Here is a 20926-nt window from a genome sequence, read left to right as displayed (position 1 = left end):
CTAGATACAGGTAATCAATCTTCTTCCACTTCACAGGCCCGGCAATCTGTTTCCCATTAGTGTGTGTGTGTGTGTGTGTGTGTCTGAGTGTGTGTAGTAACTACTGAATACACATCAGAAGCTCGGAGCTCGTCCTTTTCGCGGGGCATTAATAGAAGAAACGGGAGAGGAAAGAAAAAGAAAGAGGTGGAAAGATGAGGAGATGGAAAGAGGGAGAGGAGACGGACGTCTTGAGAGCGGGGGGGGAATGTGATGCGACAGAGCGAGAGAACGAGGGAAATGACAAATGACAGAGGAGAGTCCTGAAACAATGACAGAGACGTTTGGACCAAGTCTGGTTCAAGATTCCTTTAAATCCTTCTCCTCTGTCTTCAGCCACTGATCCATGTTTTCATCGCTTCTTCTTCTTCTTCTGCTCCCTCTCTCTCTTTCATCCCCCTCTTTTCAACAGTGGTTGCTTTGGGTACGATTTGGATGAAATAGGATCCAGGGCGGCCAGTTGGAGGAATAAAATCAGTTTGAAGGATTACAAAGGCCCAGTAGACGCCAGAGCTCTGCACAGAGGATCTTTCACAAGTTGTTTCGTCCTGAGACTGTTTCCTCTGAAGAAGGACGAGCGTCGAGTGGCCCAAGAAGAAATAGTTCTTCACTGAGGATGTGTCCAGGAAGCACCCTAACGTTTGAGACTATTGTCATGATGCTGAAACCATGTGAGACCTTGTACTTCCTGTTGGATAAGAACCAGAAACAGTTCAACCCTCAGGAGACTGAAATCAGGCCGGATCATGTGATGTCATCTTTTCTTAGTTTGGGTTTTTTCCCCAGTTTTGTCTTGATCATCGTCTTTGTCTCCATTTTCCTCGTGGTATCCTTCCCCCCTTCCTCACATACTACATCTCCTCTTCTAGTCATTGTCTCCACTGTCCTCCTCCTTTTCTCTGTCTTGTCCTCCTCTTCTTTCCCCCTTCATCTTCCTTTTCCCACTTTGGTCATTTTACCCATCTTCCTCCCTCATCCCTCATCCCTCATCCTCCTCCTCCTCTTCTTCTACAGGCACGTGCCAGCACACAATAGCTCCATTGTGCGCCCTGTGCTCTCCTCCATCCCCTCTCCCTCTCTCTCTACAATCTATTTATTTTCACATCCTCGGTCACGGGGGCTGAAACGACAGCTGGGTACAGAAAGTTGGAGCTAATTTGGAACAGAGCAGGCAAGAGAGACACACTGTCTGAGATGGAGAGACGGAGGAAGAGACGAGTGAAGGAGGGTTTAAGGAAAGGAAAGGAAGGAAGAACTTCTAATTTTTTTTGTCCACACACACACACACACACACACACTTACACGGCTTCCGACTGGGCGCGCTGAGCCAAACATTTGATACAACAACATAATCCCGGTATCAGTATCAGGGCTGCCGGACCACTGGGGTTTCCATAAACTCTGGTAATTAGTGGTTAGAGGAGTTAGCGGTTAGTTTCTTCAGCGACTGCAAGTGGATTTTCTACACCAGTGATTCTCACATTGCGGCCCGAGGACCCCCCAACCTGAAGGGTCACTGGAGGGTTTCCAGCGTGTGGCTGAGGAGTGATACGTGGAGAAAGTATTCCCTCTGCATTCACTCGCCCTTTTTTGAATTGTTTTCGTCACTGGGGTTTCATATGATCATAATTATCTACTTGCTTACGGCAAAATTAATGCTTTAATCATCACATGAGGGGAAAGAATATCAGGAAAATGCAGGGTCATGAGCGTCCAGAGCCGTTCAGGAGCTTGTTTGCTTGGTTCTGTTTAAATCGATTATAAATAACAACAATAAGGGCTAGAACCTTCTTTAATTTTGTAAAAGAAAGCTCATGGCCTCTGCCTCTGACGTCATTGTGTTTCATTATGTTTGGTGGAGATGGGAATGATGAAACACAGTCGAACCAGATATTAGTTAGAGAGGAGCAAAGAAGAAATGTGGAGATTTTGTTCAGTACTATGGAACAATATGTTTTACATGTTTATCAAGAAGAATTTTTCAGTCAGATTGTTTCTTTCACAACATTACATAACCTTTTATCTTAGGTTGGACAGAGTTTATAGATATGAAGCATTTTGAAGCTTCTGCAAGAAATGACGTCAGAGAAAGAACTTTTAAGATTAAACTTTTTCCTCTCACTGGTTTGTGTTGATGATGGAGAGCGCTCACTGACATGCATTACAAAATCACCTGTGCTGCTGACTCCTGAGTCCATAGAGAACATTCATCAAACCATCTGGTGACCTCCGTGACCTGCACTGCTTCTGTTTCTCTGTCTGCTCAACTATCAGCTGGTTCTGGTAAAAAAAAAAACCTGGGTCTCTAGCGACATCTAGAGGCCAAATATGACTTGAGATGGATAAAGAGGTTGTGCTGTAAACGAGTGTCGAGTTACAAATGAGTGAGAGAGAGAGAGAGAGAGAAGTGATTGAGTCACACAAATAAACAAGAGGCCTCAAATTGAGCCGAGGATCCCACAAGAGAACACAACACACACACAGACACACACACACACACACATATATAGAACAGTGAGGTAAGTGCTGAAAAGCTGCCTCTCTATGTGTGTGTTTGTCAGAGTGTGTACATTCATCGACAAGACGTCTCCAGGAACGACTACATGGCCGTTTACTGGCAGCAGAACCACAAAGCGACACACACACACACACACACACACACACACACACACACACACACACACACACACACAAGCTGCTTATGATTAACAGAGACAAAGACATGATGGAGAATAAAAGTCGTCTGTGGCATGAGAACAGATGATAAAGAAGAGAGTCACACTATTCAGTCCAGATCAACAAACACACACACGTTACAAATAAAGACCGACAACACTTCTATTCCGACCTGACACATCTTAACGAGCGGACTGATCACGTTAGCATTCGAGCTCCTGACGTCTGTGTTCTTGAGAAATAACTCAACAGTTACAGGAGAGATTGTTTTGTACAGAAGTTCACGAGCTCCACGGGATTAATCATAAAACTGTCCGACTGCTTTATCTTCCTCAATCATCGGGTCAGAGCTGAATGTTTTCTTTGGTTTCTAGGATTCATACCTGCAGTAATAATGATATTCCCATCAAGCTCGGCTGTGCTCTTACGTGTGGATTTATTACAAGTTGCAAAATTCCATCGCATATTGTTCAGCTGGGATGATGGGATCTGGCACGAGCTGACGGACATCTTTCAAAAGAGACTTCCAGACTGTTTGACGACTGTGTGTGTGTGTGTTTGTGTTAGTGTGTGATTTGTGTACCTGTCTGATGGCCGTCTCTCCGATCTTGTCCGAGTGTTTCCGGATGCTCTCCAGGAAGTCCCTCAGCTGCGTCATGGCAGTGTCCCGGATCTGCGTCCTCAGCTTGGGGATGTTCTCTGCCATGATGGAGCAGAACCGGTACTGACCCGCCCGGGGAAGACACGTGTGCTCCAGCTGCTCCAGTGTCCGCAGCGCCGGGTAGTACCTGACACACGTATGTAAGAATATGAGGCGTTGGAAAACAGTTTCCAGTTTGTTGATTAAACCTTTTTTGGTTGTTACCTCAGCCAAGGAACCTTATTTTTTCACTTTTAAATGTTGTTTTGTCAGCAGTTTAACTCGAAAACTACTAAACCTGTTTCCACAATATTTGGTGGAAGGATGGAACAAGGGTCAAGGGACAATACGTGTTTTCATAAGGGATGTTGGGTATCCTTCAGTTGCTGTACATTAACAAATAAGGCTAGAAAGTAGAACTTGGCTTAGGCTGAACCCCACTGGCTTTGTTGTTTTTTGTGTCCGAGCAGTGAGTTTGTGTTACTGTGTTACTGATTCACATGGTTATTACTTGTTCTCCCTGATTACGCAAATATCATTTCAAAATGTGGATCCAAATCAAATTTGAACGGAGTGAATTTGAATGTGGTTTTCATAAGGAGACTGTCGGGCCTCGGCGGAGGTTTGAGTCATTCTCCTTCTAGTTCTTTAACTCTTGTTTAACCAGGAAAAAGTGAAACTGAGATTAAACATATATTTTACAAGAAGCGTCCCGGCCACGTCAGGGAGAAATGGGAAGAGAAACTTTAGGGCAAACTAACAAGACACGCAACAGTACAACCTTGTCCTGGCTGCCTGGTGCATGACTAAAAGCAAGCAGAAACACACAAAGATAAACAAGTCGACAAGCACGAGCTGAACACAGAGGGAGAAATAAACACACACACACCTCAGGGACCCCCGGGCAATACAATATCCCCAAAACACTTCACTCCACTTCACTCCACTGCGTCTCTCACGCACACAAACACACACACACAACACGCACACAGACACACTTTCTCTCTCGAGGAGCAGTCGTCGCTGGCTGACCTCTCGCTGCTCTCTGCTGAGCCCGGCAGCCGCAGGACAGAGAGAAGTAGAAAAACACACAAACAAACGACAAATTTATGACCCAACCAGACTCCTGTCTGCAGGTCAGGCTGAGGGCAGAGAGAGAGAAACAGAGCCGGGCAGGAGCTCTGCCTCCATCTAGTGGCCGAGGGCGGAGACTCAACACTCAGATAAAAGTCAAACTCCACAAGTTACATGTTCATCAGACTTAAAACCCAACTTGCATTGATGTCACATTCACCCTGCTGCTTCCTGTCACTGTGAGAACTTTGTAATGACCAGTCAACGCCACAAGAGCCAAGAGATGACAAATGACAGACCTGACCTTCAAAAGTACAAGAGATAATCTCCACCTTGTCCTATGTTCTAAAATTATGTAAAAGTGTAAATTCAGGAATAAATCAGAAGGCACACAATGTCTCAGACCTGTAAAGCAGAATAAATAACATACCTTTTAAGTCTCATCTGCTCCTGAAGTCTGCTGTACATCTCCAGGACTGGTGAAATCAAAAAGAGACAAAGCAAACATTCAGGAATCAGGCTGAGAACACGACTATACATTCAGCAATAAAAGATATTTGATATTTTGTGCAAATTGTAACTTAAAATGTAACATTTTCAATAGAAAAATAACATTTCAGGGATTTCTTTCTGTTAAATGAGTCAAGAGAAAAGAAAGACACCAGCACAACATGTCTCTGTGTGTAGATCCACAGTGTTCACCATGTGGGTGTGTTACCTGGGAGGCAGTGGGACAGTTTGTCGATGGTGGTGGCGATGTTTCTCTGCTGGATTCTACACTGCTGCAGTTCCTCCATGGAGGTGATGAGCTGAAAACAGGAAGAACATGAGAAGGAGGAGGAGGAGGAAGAGGAGGAAGAGGAGGAGGAGAAAAGAGGTGAAGAAGGTAATGTACCTCTTTGCCGTCATCCTGAAGATGCTTGTTGGTCTCAGTCACCTGACTCTGAAACAGAAGAACAAATGAGACAAAAAAACATCAAGAATCATCTTATAAATCTACTTTTACCATCTTTCACTCCTTTGTCTCATCCATTCCTCCCCCCCCACCTCTCCGCCCCTCCTCACCTTCAGCTTCTGCGCCTCCCCTCGTACTTTGAGCAGCTCTGTGATGGAGTCCACGAACCCCTGGAAGTGATGGTTGCACATCTTCTCGATCTCCCTGTCGTGGTTCCGGATCCGCAGGTCCAGCTTCTCCACGAAGAGGCCATGCTCCTGTCCATCGTACACCGACCTGGAGGAGAACAAGAGGGCAGCAGGTCAGAAGGGTCATTATTGATTATTGTTATATATACACATGAGCAGTAGCAGCAGAGAAAACGTGAGGACAGAGGTGTGCAGTTGAGGAAATAGGTGCATGTGCCAAGTAACTCCACTAGGGGGCGTTACAGCAGTGCTCTTCAGCAACACTGTGCTCAAAACTTTCCAGACATCCACAGCCTCCTTTTATTTTAATCCACGAGGAAAGTTTCCAGTTCAATGTGTTGCTGGAGGCCAAGGTAAATAAAGGTGACTACATTTAATCATATTAAGTCATATTAAATTAAAATTCATCACGTCTTTATATAACTGATGAATATGTTTGCAGTAAGTATCCAAGAGATCTCAATACTGTACCAAAGAGTTGTGTCATTTATATATTGAATGCCTTTTTAATACTTATATTTATAGTTTTAAATTGATTGATAAATATTGTTCCTCTGTGAACTTCTACACACTCCAGACATTTTAACCAGCTACTTCTCCTTCTTGATGTAATTTTGTGTGTGTGTGTGTGTGTGTCTAGACTAACCCTAACCCAGCCATTAGACAAACAAAGCAACATTCAACAGAGTGAGAGGTTTTCTCAGGACTTCCACTGCAAACACAGATTTCACCACAGTGAGTATAAGTGTTGCTGAGAGTAAGACAAGAGCAAACACACGTCCTAATCCTGCTGTTGACTTAAAGGTTTCTCGACTTGATACACACAATTATTCCTCTATATCATTTATCATCTATTTGACGTGTACTTTATTTTATTTTATGGACTACAACGTTACTAAAAGCTTAATCTAAAGAAAAAGAACCCAGAATAACATAGAATAAAAGTGGATCCAATAAAAAAAACGTAGGATTACCGAGTGTGTAAGTGAAGAAGCTCGAGATACAGGAAAAACATTTATGAGTTTAAACAATTGATTGTAGCGGTGACATAAATTGTCTCCGTCACAGAAATAACAGCTTTTCCTGTGGTCCCTGGCTTCTAAAAACAGCACATACAAAAACACACACACACACACACACACACACACCTGTGTATGGATATGATCCCCCACCCTTCTTCCTGTTGACCAGGAAATGCCCGACTTGTACAATAGAGCGCAGGTCTGACGCTACACACTGCTTTCTTTAGACACACAAACACTAAGGAATGAATGTCAAAGAACCAAGAGCAGGAATGGTTGTGTTTCAATGTGTGTGTGTGTGTGTGTGTGTGTTTCAATGTGTGTGTGTGTGTGTGTGTGTTTGTACGTCCAAAGACTGTTCAACCGCTGCCCTCGACAAACACTGAGCCACGTTACGAGCCACAGACTGATAATGTCAATATTGAAATTACCCAATGAACCCCAGAGTGAAAGTGTCACAGACGTTGTTCATAAAGAAAGAAGTGAATGAAAAAGAAAGAACAAGAAAAGTTAAGAAACTGTGCGTAATATCCATCCTTTTGTTATTTCAATGAGCAGATGGTCGTTAAAACTATCAGATGAATAATCCTGATTACTGTCATACAGTGACATCATGAGCAGGATAATAAAAAACAAGGTTGTTCAAAGTTATAAATGAGTCGCTCCTGTCCCCTGTGAAGTCTACACACAATAGCTTGTTTCCTGACAACGTGCACTAGCGTGTATGAGCTAAGATTAGCTTGTGTGTGTTAGCAGGGACTGGTTATGATTAATAACCGTGAACACGCCTATAACTCTCCCAGGGCCTGGTACCGTCTGCCACTGAGAGCAGAGAAAAGAAGAGGATCACAGGAATGAAGAAGAAATAGCAGTTAGATCATTTATTCTTTCTTATTTCTCCCTGAAGATTGTTTTGTATGAGATCCTCGGGCCTTTCGAAATCTTTAAATATTACTTTTTAATCCTTAGAATGAAATATCCTTTGATCTCTTCATACCAGAATCTGTGAGACAGACCTCATAAAATCCTTTAGAAGATATTTTCACATATATAGACATCTACAAAGTTAGAATAAGCTAAATGTTGGAATAATTCACTTCTTTTGGCCTTAAAATAGGTGGGATATTAATGTAAGATAATTTACCATCTTCAGGCGTCAAGAAATCCTTAAATGGATGAAATCAAGATTTTGTTTACATCATCTCCCATTTTAGTCCTTAAAATATGTTTGAATGCTTCTAAGAATTGTTGAAAAAGTAGAATATTAACATTTTTACCTGCTCAAGCCTCAAAAATGTCATTGCCAACAACCAGCAAACAAACTAAAGCAATAAGCTTGAATATTTTACGAGTGACAGAGGAAGGGGGGGGGGGGGCAAAACGGAGGAGAGGCCTGACAATCTGATCAAACATAGATTAAGGAGGAGGAGATGATCAAGGAGGAGAAGGAGGAGAAGGAGGAGAAGGAGGAGAAGATCGTGGGTTGGACGACTTAACTACAAAAACTATAAAAGTTTCACAATGAGGAGCATTGACACAGGAAGAGTGTGTGTGTCTGTCTGTGTGTGTGTGTGTCTGTGTGTGTGTGTGTATGACAGCTGGCTCAATAGGATCTTAACCCAGGCCGAGCACAGAAACCTCCCAGTGTGTCAGAGTGGATGTGTCCCCTCCCACGTCCAGACCGATGAGTCAGCGGGGAGTGTGTGTGTCTGTGTGTGTGTGTGTGTGTGTGTGTGTGTGTGTGTGTGTGTGTGTGTGTGTGTGTGAGTGTGTGTGTTAGCAGGGACTGGTTTTAATTTATAACCGTGCACACGCCTATTGCTCTCACAGAGCCTGGTACCGTCAGCCACACAGTTGTGTTGAATTTCTCAGACCATGATGACAGAGTTCCACCCTGAGCTGCACGACTCATATGAACAGTGTAACGTTGTGTACGCAATGTTCACTCCACACACGTGTAACACAATAACTTGTGTGGAACCTGTAGAAACTAAATCTCAGATCACATCACAGGGAGATGTTGTGTATTTTGGAGGGACTGTTTGACTTTGAGAGGACATTAATAGCAATGATTTTCTATTTACAGCTCCATATTTTACCGAAACTAAAATTCCAGCACATATATAAAAACCGACCAATCAGGAAGCAGTCTCAGCTGTCAATCAACTCAAGATGTGTGACCTCAATTATATGTGAAAACCAAACTTATCAGAAACTTGGAGGAGCTCTCGTGTCTTTATATACGTCTTTATTATGTTTATATCACGGCAACAACATAAGGAAATGAATCCAGACGTAGACTCAACATTTAGATTGTGGTGGCAAATACCGTTGCTATGGTTACCTGCTGTTTAATAAAACCCAAACACCTATTTAGACCTGTGGTTAAACCGTCTACACTGCCTTCCTGATGGACACATGCCGACCAATCAGGAAAGGCCAGTTTCCATGACGATGTAGCCGGAAACCACATAATAAGCAAATGCATAAACGGTTCCCTGTTATTAATGACAAATCAATGGCCGCTGCACAGTGTTAAACACAGGGTGGAGCTCAGAACACACACACACACACACACACACACACAGACACACACACAGGCTTCTCCTGACTTGTAGCAGCATGTCTGGAGTTGACGGATGAGGTTTGCCAACGAAGAAAAGACACACACACATATTCAAATTGCTTGGAATAATCTGTGTCAACAAACACAATTAGACAAAGAAAAGTGCGAGGTTGATTACACACTAAGCTGCTTCTGATGCAAACACACACATGAGCGACAAAATCAGTCGGCAACAAACAGAAAATAACACAAATTCACCGAAACATCTGAAAAATACTTCTAAAAAATGTATTCGGTCAAAGTACAACAACACAAAAGCCACTGATGGAACTTCACAACTGATTTCTATTAATTCCTTGCTGCATCCGAACTGTTCTCTTCATATGAGCGAGCAGACACACTCAGGTCTCTCCTGTGTTTAGGTGGATGTGTGTAACCTGTGGGAGTGGCCCACAGATCAGTCGTGCTCCTGTCACAGAGATCCTGAGTTATGCTGCCGTCAGGGAGACGTGTTGCAGCCGGACTCGACCTGTAAGCTGCTGCTGAAGAAACCACATCGACCACTAGGGTTGCAAAATTCTGGGAATATTCAAAGTTGGAAACTTGCCATGGGAATTAACGGGAATATACGGGAATATACGGGAATTAACGGGAATAAACTGGAAATGTTGTGGTAAATTTATACTAACTGTATTTACCTTGTCATATACAGACATAAATATAAACATTTTGTTTTGTCATAGGCTGATTTGAGTCCTGAGGAAACTTTGGGCACTTGACTACATGCTTCTGCATCGTTGTGTCATTCTTAACATAGGTCTTTGCACAGTATTTGCAAATGTACACAGCCTTTCCTTCTACATTGGATGGGGTGAAATGTCTCCACACGTGAGAGAGTGCACGTGGCATTGTTCTGTAGAATAAGATGAGAAAAAAGTTTGTAAAAAAACACTAATGCAATGCCAGAGATATAAATAGTTAGCCAAACAATTGGAAACGTCTGTAAAAATATTTTACAATTGATGGATAAATGAATGGAAATAGGCTAGATGAACAGATGAACAATCCTCAATCAGCATGCTAATATATTTTCCCAGTAATATCATGGAAACTTACCTGACTAGTCCTGCACACTACAGCAGGCTTCAATAGCCCTGCTGTAGAGTGAAGCATGCTGGGAGTTATCTGTGCATGTGATGGAAGAATGCACAGTGGAGGGTTGAAACTCAACGTTCCATACATCTTTAAAATAGAGTTTTGAATGATGTTTTTATTGCTCAGCGTTTTATTTGCATTTTTTTTTTTTTTTTTTCAAAATTCCCAAAATTCCCGAGCTTAACTTCCCATGGAAAGTTTCCGGAAATTTACTGGAAACTTTCCACCCCTTTGCAACCCTATCGACAACTCACTTAGGCTTTAAAAAGTGTGGCTATTTCAAACTATTTCATGTAGTTTTATGTTGAGCTGTTTCTTATCCTCGGCCCCACATGACGCTGTCGAACAAGAGGAAAGACAACTAGAGCTTCCTCGTCCCACACGCGTTTATCTCTGTAGAACACGTGTGTAACAAAACAGGAATTGGAAAAACCATGTAAAGTCGCTGGTGGTTGATAAGGAGTCAAAACAAACACGCTGATAACTGCTTGTATTGCTCCGGGAAGGATTCAGCAGAAAACCAACACGGTGTCTCTTTCCGCTGACACTCGCCTCCTTCACCATCGGATGCGGTCGCCTCTGAAAACACTTTCTCTCCAACCTCCCTCCGGGCTAAAGATAGAAAAATGACGTGACAGCTACAAACATAGACGCTGCTATTATATTTTAAGTGCGTGAGTGTGTGTGCACTGGCTCGAGTGGAAACACTGGAGGAGATAAAGCATCAGTCGGGACTGGAGGAACACGGGACAGAAGAAGGAATAACAGGACAGACGTCGGATGGATCTGATAGACACACACACACACACTCAGAAGAGGAGAATATGGCGGCCAGAGGTGTCACACAATGCTCACGATGTTATATGGCGACTGAGAGCACCAGCAAAGACACACACATACAAACACACACTTAGCATGGCTTGGTAAACTCCCATCGGGCACAGCTACTGGCCTACATAGGAAGGAGAAGGTGACCAATACAGAGGGACAAGAGGAAAACACACTGACACTTAGAAACACACACACAGACACACACAGACACACACACCCTGTTCATTCACTCACTGCCTATTTCCTCTTTGGACAATCAGCTCAGACACAGTTTCCACTGAGAGGCCACAGCAGAACCTTTTGAAGATTCACCTGAATGAAACTTGTTCTTTACACTGGAACAAGTGGAAGAGTGAAGCTGAACTGTGGATCAGTTGTAAAGACTCAGAAGTTATTAGAAACCAGAATTTATATCCAATATTCAGCAGGAAACTGTTAAAATATGGAGAAGAGTTTGGTGGATTTTAGTTACAGCAGCAGCTCTTCAGGTTCAGGAAGCCAAGGATCTTCATATTCAAACTGAGAGTCAAAGCTGCAGCAAGTGGAAGAGTGAAGCTGAACTGTGGATCAGTTCTAAAGACTCAGAAGTTATTAGAAACCAGAGTTTAGGTCCAATATTCAGCAGGAAACCGTTAAAACATGAAGAATTCTGAACAGAGTTTGGTGGATTTGTTACAGCAGCAGCTCTTCAGGTTCAGGAAGCCGAGGATCTTCATATTCAAACTGTAATGACCTGATGGAAGTCACAGCATACAGTCAGGTCTCTGTCACCTTGACCTATCAGTGTGGTAGGTCTGTAATGTGGTCTTGTTATGATATGACAATGGAGGACGCTAGAAAGCGAAGCCGGGCCGAGCGAGTAATCACGACTCCAAAGCCTCTGAGAAGAAAACGAGATCAGAGGACAGGAGACGAGCGAGTGGACATGTTGATGGCCTTTGTAACGAAGAATACAAAGATCTCTATATACGTGAAATTAGAAAGATGACGAGATTCGAGTGCTTTTCGCGATTTGGGCTGTAAACAAAAAAACATGTGATTTCCATGCGTGATACACGTCTGACCAGGACAATCTCCTGCTGCTTCTTCATATGTGAAAGACAAACTCTAGTAGATGGGTTCATACTCTCAATAACTGTGTTGTCTTTGTGTCTTCACATCCGAACCCAGCTGCACGGAGGACAGACTCAAGGGATGTGAAACCATGAAACTGGCACCCCACAACACACACACACACACACACGCACACGCACACACACACACACACACACACACACACACACACACACACACACACACACACACACACACACACACACACACACACGTCTTTCAGCCCTCCAAGGGAAGTTTCCTCTGAATTATTGAGCAACAGCAACAACACTCATGAGCATTTCCAAGCAACACACACACAACCAGTGCCTGTGTGTGTCTGTGTGTGTGTGTGTGTGTGTGTATAATGCTGGATTATCCCTGGGGGGGGGGGGTGAACTGTCTCATTCAGTGCACACAGGCAGCTGCACTTGACACTCCTTGATGGGAACCCAGCTGATGCTAACCTCCTAGCGGGCTGGAACCTGGAACCAGCCTCCAGGTGACAGTCCCCCTGGAGGAGCTCCTCCAGGGGGACTGTCACCGACACGAAGCACAGACGGTGCCCGACGACCAGAGGATTGTCTGGGCCACCACAGACCACCACAACTCCCACCACAGACAACCACAACTCCCACCACAAACAACCAGGACTCCCACTGCAGCCTCCACTGAGCAGAATGTCAATGAGTTAGCCGAGTTAGCTAGCGTTAGCATGAGTGACTGAACCCCCTCCTCCCTCCCTCCCCCCCTGGGCAAGTTGATAACAATTAAAAGTGTAACAAGCAGAAAGTCGAGGTAAATAGAAGAGACGTTAAAGATAAAGTCAAACGATTAAACTCAGATTGAATGTTTAAACGCTGCGTCATTGTTTTAATGAGCTAGAAGAACTAGTGTTTGCTAAAGTTAGCAGGTTAGCTGTCCGACAATGGGCGCATGCTGGTTAAAGTTTGGGAGATGCTAACTCGGAGCTAGTCGCGGCTGCGGGGATCCGGCAGCCTCACCCCGGGGAGGAGGACCGGGAGGAGAGGCTGCTGTCTCCGGGGGGGAGGAGGACCGGGAGGAGGACCGGGCTGCAGCCGGGGGGAGAGGCTCCCGGTGCCGGGCTCTACTCACCGGAGGGTCGGTCCGATGCAGTTGGAGTCGGTGCTCTCTATCTCCCGCAGGATGCGTTCATGTTCGGCGGCGGTCTCCATGCTCGCCATCCTGCATGTTGCTGTGGACGGTTCCGAGCCGAGCCGTGCTAAACCGAACCGAGCCGAACCGAGCCGAGCTGAACCGAGCCGAGAGGACCAGGGTTGGTTCGCTGTGGTTACAGGTCAGCCGGAGTGAGCGGTGTTAACTTGTGAGAGAGAAAGGGGCGGGGTCATGTGTAGATGGGAGGAACAACCGGAAGTGCAAACACCTGAACAACGTGTAATGTTATGATAAATAAATATGAATATTGTAATAATAAAACTATATAATACATAAACCCCTCTATCTATATTAATATGTGTTTATATATAAATAGTATAAATATGTACATATATATAGTACAATGCTATTTAGTTTACCACACTGAATATATAACCCTTTATACTATGCAAATATATGTTGTACTTAATTACACTAAAAAAATGTTTAGATATTTTGACAGTTATTAACTTACCGGAAACAATAAAGTGGAAATAAGAGTTCAACTGCATCTAAGGTTCGTACGTTCAGAGTTTCCTGTATTCCTTTTCAAAACAAAACAACTAATTAGTTACCTGGCCTCAGTTTAAGCTAATTTAGCATTTTTATGTAGCATTTATCTGCGTATTCAGTACTATTCTAATATTATAACAAACTGGTATAATATTACCATAAGTTGCCCTTTTATAGGTTGAGATAAATTACATGCTTTTATTCTGCAGGCAGCACGCAGTACGTCCGGCGTCCGGCTAGCTTAACTCTGTGAACCTGACGCTGCTGGTTCCTGCTCGTCAGAGAGAAGAAGAGCGAAATGGAGGTAAAGCAACAATAATAATGAATTTTAAACACATTATACTTTAAAGAGTGAACAGATTAAAGAAGTCACATGTGTGTGAGACAGTGAATAGTCGCCACCATGACGTAGGACAGTGTGTTGACAGCAGGACTGTGTTAGCTTTGATCTTTCATAGAGATCAAAGTCCACAACAGTGAAGTTTAAAGTGTAATGTTGCTGCACGTAAAACTTTATTGTTTTATTATTTATGTTTGTACAGCTTTAAGTAAACTTGGATTTAATTGTGTGTGTGTGTTTCTGTAGAATGAGCAGTGTCTTCATAACACAAACACACACACTGACACACACACACTGACACATTACTGTTGCATTTACATGATAACAGTTAAATCTTAGTACATATAATGCGTAATGTACTTTAAGGTACATTAATGCACCACAATAAATCATAAACTGTCAGTGTATGATATGACTTGTCTGTGTGTGGGTTTCTGTAGAATGAGCAGTGTCTATATCACACACACACACACACACTGACACACACACACTGAAACATTACTGTTGCATTTACATGATAACAGTTAAATCTTAGTTCATATAATGCGTAATGTACTTTAAGGTGTATGAAACCACCGCAATAAATCATACACACACACACACACACACACACACACACACACACACACTGAAACATTATTATTACTGTTGCATTTACATGTTAACAGTTAACTCTTAGTTTATATAACACTGTATGTACTTTAAGGCATGTTAAACCACCACAATAAATCATAACCTGTCAGTGTATAATATGACTTGTGTGTGTGCGTGTTTCTGTAGAATGAGCAGTGTCTATATCACACACACACACACACACACATACACACTAACACATTATTATTCCTGTTTCATTTACATGTTAACAGTTACATTTCAGTTCATATACTACTTTATGAACTTTAAGGTATATTAAACCACCACAATGATCATCAACTGTGTGACTTGTGTGTGTGTGTGTGTGTGTGTGTGTGTGTGTGTGTGTGTGTGTGTGTCCTTCAGCCCCAGAAGAAGTTGATCAACTCGGTGGACTCCTGCGTGGACGAGGCGCTGGTCGGCCTGGTCCGGGCCAGCGGGGGCCTGTCGCTGCTGGGGGGCCACAGGGTCGTGCTCCGGTCCGACCTGGAGGCTCTGAGGGGCAAAGTGGCCCTGCTGTCGGGGGGAGGGTCCGGACATGAGCCGGCCCACGGGGGTAGGTCCTGTCTAATCGTCTTATCAGCATTTATCTCTCACACTCTAATCTCCCGGCCTCGTGTCTGCAGGTTATGTCGGTGCAGGAATGTTGTCGGCAGCAGTGGCAGGTGGAGTGTTTGCATCTCCACCACCGGCCAGCATCCTGGCGGCCATCATGACTTTGCATAATGCAGGTGATGTATATTAATAATATTAATTAGGGACGGGAATCGGCAGTGACCTCCCGATACGATACTATCACGATACTTAGGTGGCGATACGATATGTATTCCCATTCGATATTACGATTTCCTGGGATTTCTTTTGGTTATATTTTTTTTAAATACTGGACCATGGAAAAATGTTGAATCATACCTCCAAATACAACACAGTCAAATTCAATTAGAGCTTTACCAGTTTTATTTCAAATATTAACATTAACTTAATGACTGCCGGGCAGCCAATAGAGAAAATAAATAAAAATCTGCCCTATTATTGTAAAGCCCCTGTCAACTGCACACAAACTGACAGATTAAGAAGTGTATGCCACTTAGGCTACTTTTAAACAATAAATAAAAGGTAAATTAAATAGAATGAATAAAAGTTTACTTAAAATATAAACTTTGAAATAAACAAAAAGTAGGCTATTGTTGTTTGCATGTAGGTGATACAAAGCTAGTGCTTGGGTATGTTTAGATTCTTGTGCAAAAACAAGAGCAGGTCAACATGCTCTGGGGTGATGTTCCTCCCCCCATATATCCCCCCCCGGTATAAACCAATAAATATGTTTTTAAAAAATAAAAATAAATTATTTTTTTAAAATCGATTTGGGAGGCAGCATGGCGATTTTAAATCGTCATTCACAAGAATCGCGATTTGTAACAGAATCGATTTTTTTTCCCCCCGTCCCTAATATAAATACACTGAACTCCGGACATTTTCCTGAACTTGTCCAATTGAGTCCATGTGACGTGAAGCTGGAAGAATACAAACAGAACCTCATGGGCGGAGCTGATGAGAACCCTCCTCCCTCCACAGGAGCCGCCGGCGTCCTTCTCATCGTGAAGAACTACACGGGCGACCGCCTCAACTTCGGCTTGGCTGCAGAGCAGGCCCGTAACCACGGCGTCGCTGTCGACATGGTGATCGTTGCCGAGGACTGCGCCTTCGACCGGCCCAGTAAGGCGGGGAGGAGGGGCCTGTGTGGAACCGTCTTTATACACAAGGTAGATCAACCACAAACGTTAACTAAACAAAGAATAAAAGAGGTAGAAAAGTCCACATGTTTTACTTAAACCAATTAAAATCTTCCTGTCAGCTGGCAGGTGCGTTGGCAGAGGAAGGCTCCTCATTGGACCACATCGTTGCCACGGTGACAGAGGTTTTAAAGGGGATCGGTGAGTTTCTCCTCCACCTCTTCGTTCCCTCACTGCTCCGTTTTCATCGGGAGGCTTTTCCCCAGTAAAACATTGTGTTGATGTTCTGCAGGTTCGCTCGGGGTGAGTCTGTCTCCGTGCAGCGTCCCCGGCTCCCTGCCGTCCTTCCACCTGTCCCCAGGAGACATGGAGCTGGGTCTGGGTAAGAGACAGAGACAGAGACAGAGACAGGGACAGCAGGATCAGGACTGGATCTCAGATCTGATACGAACTGTTTAGGTTCATTTAGTTGATCAGCAAGATGATGAAATGAGGCAAATATAGCAAACTGTGAACTCAAATATCACATTTAAAGCAGATGCATCCGTCTCTTAATGTTCAACGCCGTCTTCCATCTTGTTTTCAGGTATCCACGGTGAACCTGGGATCAAAAGGTCAAAGGTGATCCACTGTCAGTCGACACAAACCAACAGTACTTTGTGTTTGATTCCATTGACGCTGTGTCTCTGAAGTTATCTATGTTGATCAGGTGACTTCGGCCGACGAGGTGGTGAAAACCATGATCGATCACATGACCAACCCTGACAGCCAATCGTGTCTGCCGCTGAAATCAGGTGCGCTCAATTTCAACGTATTATTACAGTTAGTGAGTTTTAGTGTCTGCGGATTGTGTTTATTTGACCTGTGTGTGTGTGCGTGTGTGTCCTTTTATGTTACAGGAGACAATGTGGTTGTGTGTGTGAACAACCTCGGAGCTCTGTCTTGTCTGGAGATGGCCATTGTTACTCGAGCTGCCATCACCTGTCTGGGTAAGTGTGTGGTGTGTGTGTGTGTGTGTGTGTGTGTGTGAGACTCATTTCAGCTCTAACCCTTGACGATGCTGTGGAATGTGTCTCCGTGGTTACAGAGAGTCGCGGCGTGGCGGTTGCCAGGGTGATGTCCGGTTCCTTCATGACGTCACTGGAGATGGCGGGCGTGTCTCTGACCCTGATGCGAGCCGACTTGGAAACGCTGAGACTGTTTGGTGAGCGCACTCGCACAAAGTGTGTTTTTCTGTACTTGTGAGGACCCTCCCTTCTCCGGCCTTCATGAAAAGTCCCTTATCGCACACAGACGCTACGACTAGCGCCCCCGCCTGGCCAAATCTCAGCAGCGTGCATGTGAGCGGACGCAGCTACGTCGTAGCTCCTCCCACCATGGACACACAACCGCAGGACGATACACACACTGAAGGTTGGTTTCCACGGTTACAAGATGAGGGGACACTTCCTGAGTGATGTCAGATATAATATTATTTAAACATCAGATTTAGAGAAATGAAATTATATTTTTTTCCCAGGTCCACTGAGTCCTGTGATGCTCAAAGCGTTAGAGTCAGTTTGTTCCACACTGCTGGAAAAACAGGAGGAACTCAACTCCCTGGACCGAGCTGCCGGGGACGGAGATTGCGGTAACACTCATGCGCAGGCTGCCAGAGGTAAGAGTGGAAAAGTTAAAACTGCATTTAATGATAAAAGACCCCAAATTACGATTTTTGTAATTGTAAAAATGTCCATTCAGCCATTCAGGAGTGGCTCCGGGGTCATGTGGTCCCCGGTTGCCCCGGGAAACTCCTCTCAGTCCTCGCTGGATTGGTGCAGGAGAAGATGGGCGGGTCCTCAGGGGCGGTAGGTTTAAAGTGATAGATATAAAGAAGTCGTTTCACAGCGAGCAGCGTCTAACTCTCCTCCTCGTGTCTCACTCAGCTGTACAGCCTGTTCCTGACGGCAGCGGCTGGTCACGTGGCCGAGGGGCGGAGCAACGCTGCAGCCTGGGCGAGTGCAGTGCAAGCTGGGACGCAGGCGATGAGGAGGTGCGAGGGCGTTTGACACATGTCAATCAATTCATTAGATTTCTTTTCATCCAATGATCCAAAACATCTACAATAATAACTGAAGAAGTTGCTGCAGTGAATTCCTAGAAGAGTTGTAGGCTTCAACTTTTCAAAATGAAGTAAAGTAAATACCTGATAGTTTTTAAATTAAACTATTATTGATTTATTTAATAATCAAGTACTTAATACAGGTAATTTACAGATTTAACATCTTATAATTTTAATGTCTTCCAGATATGGGGGTGCTGATCCTGGAGACCGAACGATGGTGAGAGTTTTCTATACAACTACTTTTATTTTGAAAGGGGTATTTCCTGTTTGACGATACTGTTATTCGGGCTCCGCAGCCTCATTTATTGAACAATAGTTTTATCTTTAAACATCTGCTTCTCTTCCTCCACAGCTGGATGCTTTGTTTCCTGCTGTGGAGGAGCTGATGAAGCTGACCACAGCTCCACCCGGTGGACAGATGGTCATACTGCAGGCTGCAGTGCAGGTTTGGTAACTCATTGTAAACTAGAGATTATCAGATGGTATTTGAGTTTGTGTATTCCCTGACTTGCCGTCCTTCTTCCCTGTGTGGTCCTAGAAAGCGGCCTCGGGGGCGGAGTCCACCCGTGACCTCACGGCGAAGGCGGGGCGGGCCAGCTACATCGCGGCCGAGCGGGTCACCCTGCCCGACCCGGGGGCCGTAGCCGTAGCCGCCATCTTGGGAGCTGTGTTGGACTCGCTGGAGGGGCGGAAGTAAAACAGCCGCATGACTACAAACAGAACAACACAATCACGCCTCAGTCACTTCCTACACACACACACACACATTAATACATTCTGGTCTTTAACTGAACTGGCTCATCATGATGCTGCCGTGGTCATGAGGTGCAACCTGTTTCACCGAGGTGCATTTTTATCTCAGTCTCATTGGAGCCGGGTTACACGTGAACTCACACACAGCTGGTGAAACCGGTTCCAGGGTTGAAGCTCGAACAACTCGTTGAATGATGTGTTTTGATTAAAAGAGGAAACTGTGAATGGATTAAAAAACACTAATTAATTCTGACTAATAAATGTATTGTTTATACACAAATGTGAGTTTTGTGGTTGTGGTTTTTTATACACCTCATCATTCTACACGCGTGAATTTTCACCCGAGAAGGTCAGAGGTCAGAGTCTGGCTCGTTCAAGACAGCTGAGGTCGGCGTTTTTTCTTCTGATCAAAACATCAGCACTTTCTTTTTCTCTTTTTCCTCCTCCTTTCAACTGTCATTTCTCATAAGTACCACTTCCTGACACGCAAATCACACACACACACTCAGCGCTGCTTGCTCGACATAAAACACACCCACGGATTCACACGACAACCAGCGAGCAGTAGACACACTTGCTTTCATTTTTTGCGAAACACAACCGCACACAGATCACCACGAAGGTAATTCTCTACTTGTTGTAAAGTGTGTGTTTAAGGTTGGTACTGGCGTTTATGATTTTATTCATAACTTAGTTATTTTATTAATCATTGATTTAGTGTTGAATGGAATGTCACGGAAAAGGATCTGAGACGAGACGGAGGAAAACAAAACGTGACCTGAGCCACTGAACGGGGAAAAGTGTGAACATTTAAAATACAAATACACAACTTATACAATGTAAATGTCCAGATTGAGTCCGGCTGTGTGTTAAAGCTCTGAGGGAAAAGAAAGTCATTACATTTGAGAAGCTGCAACAAACATAATGATTTGAAAATTTGTTTGAAATCGACTAAAACAATGAGATATTTGTTTCTGCTGATTGAATCTCTGTCCCTCCTTTAACGTAATTCATTAACTGAGGTGGAAAATCTGATTCCTTTGCATTAAACTCAGTGGTGTTGTCTCTCTGCTGCTTCAAGGTTTTATAGATATCATATGTTGTTTTCCACGCAGAGCCGTTCAAACAGGAAGCGTCTGCTGTCACGTTTTGACTCAGACATCTGTTAGAAAAGGACAATAACAAAATTAAGGCTGCAGTTGCCACGGGGATAATATAAACTGCCCCAAAGTCATGAAGCTGATCTGCAGTCGTCACAGGGCTGATGTGTCGGATTTCTTTATCTATAACTCTGAACGTACATTTAATTAACATAATTATACACAAAGATGATGTTGACAATGACAAGTGTGATTCCTCGTGCATGAAACAGATGATTGTGTGTTTTTCTGCCTCTCAGATGGAGTTCGCCTGCAGCCATGTTGTGTGTAACTGGA

The 20926-nt window shown here is 43.9% G+C and overlaps 3 protein-coding genes across 4 annotated transcripts in view; 2 read left to right on the top strand and 1 right to left on the bottom strand.

Annotated features, from left to right (window-relative positions):
• The window catches only part of exoc6b (exocyst complex component 6B), a 71434-nt gene extending 57893 nt beyond the window's left edge, over positions 1–13541 (bottom strand). The window contains exons 1-6 of one of the 2 annotated variants that reach the window (XM_061095934.1): positions 13355–13541; positions 5495–5660; positions 5325–5372; positions 5148–5238; positions 4860–4905; positions 3299–3503 (exon numbers count right to left, since the gene is read on the bottom strand). In XM_061095934.1, the coding sequence (XP_060951917.1) occupies positions 3299–3503; positions 4860–4905; positions 5148–5238; positions 5325–5372; positions 5495–5660; positions 13355–13443 (645 nt within the window). In that variant the 5' untranslated portion in view covers positions 13444–13541. Of the gene's footprint in view, positions 1–3298; positions 3504–4859; positions 4906–5147; positions 5239–5324; positions 5373–5494; positions 5661–6720; positions 6826–13354 lie in introns of those variants that run through there. The other variant, XM_061095935.1, reaches the window with a different exon arrangement.
• A 620-nt stretch (positions 13542–14161) lies between these two features.
• tkfc (triokinase/FMN cyclase) lies at positions 14162–19770 on the top strand. Its single transcript, XM_061065992.1, has 17 exons — positions 14162–14231; positions 15267–15456; positions 15527–15631; positions 16476–16663; positions 16756–16834; positions 16926–17015; positions 17220–17254; positions 17343–17427; positions 17533–17622; positions 17721–17837; positions 17927–18046; positions 18153–18290; positions 18374–18480; positions 18559–18665; positions 18921–18954; positions 19090–19182; positions 19276–19770. The coding sequence occupies exons 1-17, from the start codon at positions 14226–14228 to the stop codon at positions 19432–19434; spliced, it is 1743 nt and encodes a 580-aa protein (XP_060921975.1). The 5' UTR covers positions 14162–14225; the 3' UTR covers positions 19435–19770.
• Positions 19771–19831: 61 nt separating this feature from the next.
• Positions 19832–20926, top strand: part of si:dkey-9k7.3 (circularly permutated Ras protein 1) — an 8502-nt gene continuing 7407 nt past the window's right edge. The window contains exons 1-2 of the mRNA XM_061065991.1: positions 19832–20112; positions 20890–20926. The exon at positions 20890–20926 is cut by the window's right edge and continues 15 nt beyond it. Of these exons, the coding sequence (XP_060921974.1) occupies positions 20890–20926 (37 nt within the window). The 5' untranslated portion in view covers positions 19832–20112. The remainder of the gene's footprint in view (positions 20113–20889) is intronic.

Source organism: Limanda limanda, chromosome 22 (genome assembly GCF_963576545.1).
Source record: "Limanda limanda chromosome 22, fLimLim1.1, whole genome shotgun sequence".
Lineage (NCBI taxonomy): Eukaryota > Metazoa > Chordata > Actinopteri > Pleuronectiformes > Pleuronectidae > Limanda > Limanda limanda.
The sequence above is the reverse complement of the archived record's forward strand: the minus strand, read 5'-3'. Positions and strand labels throughout refer to the sequence as shown.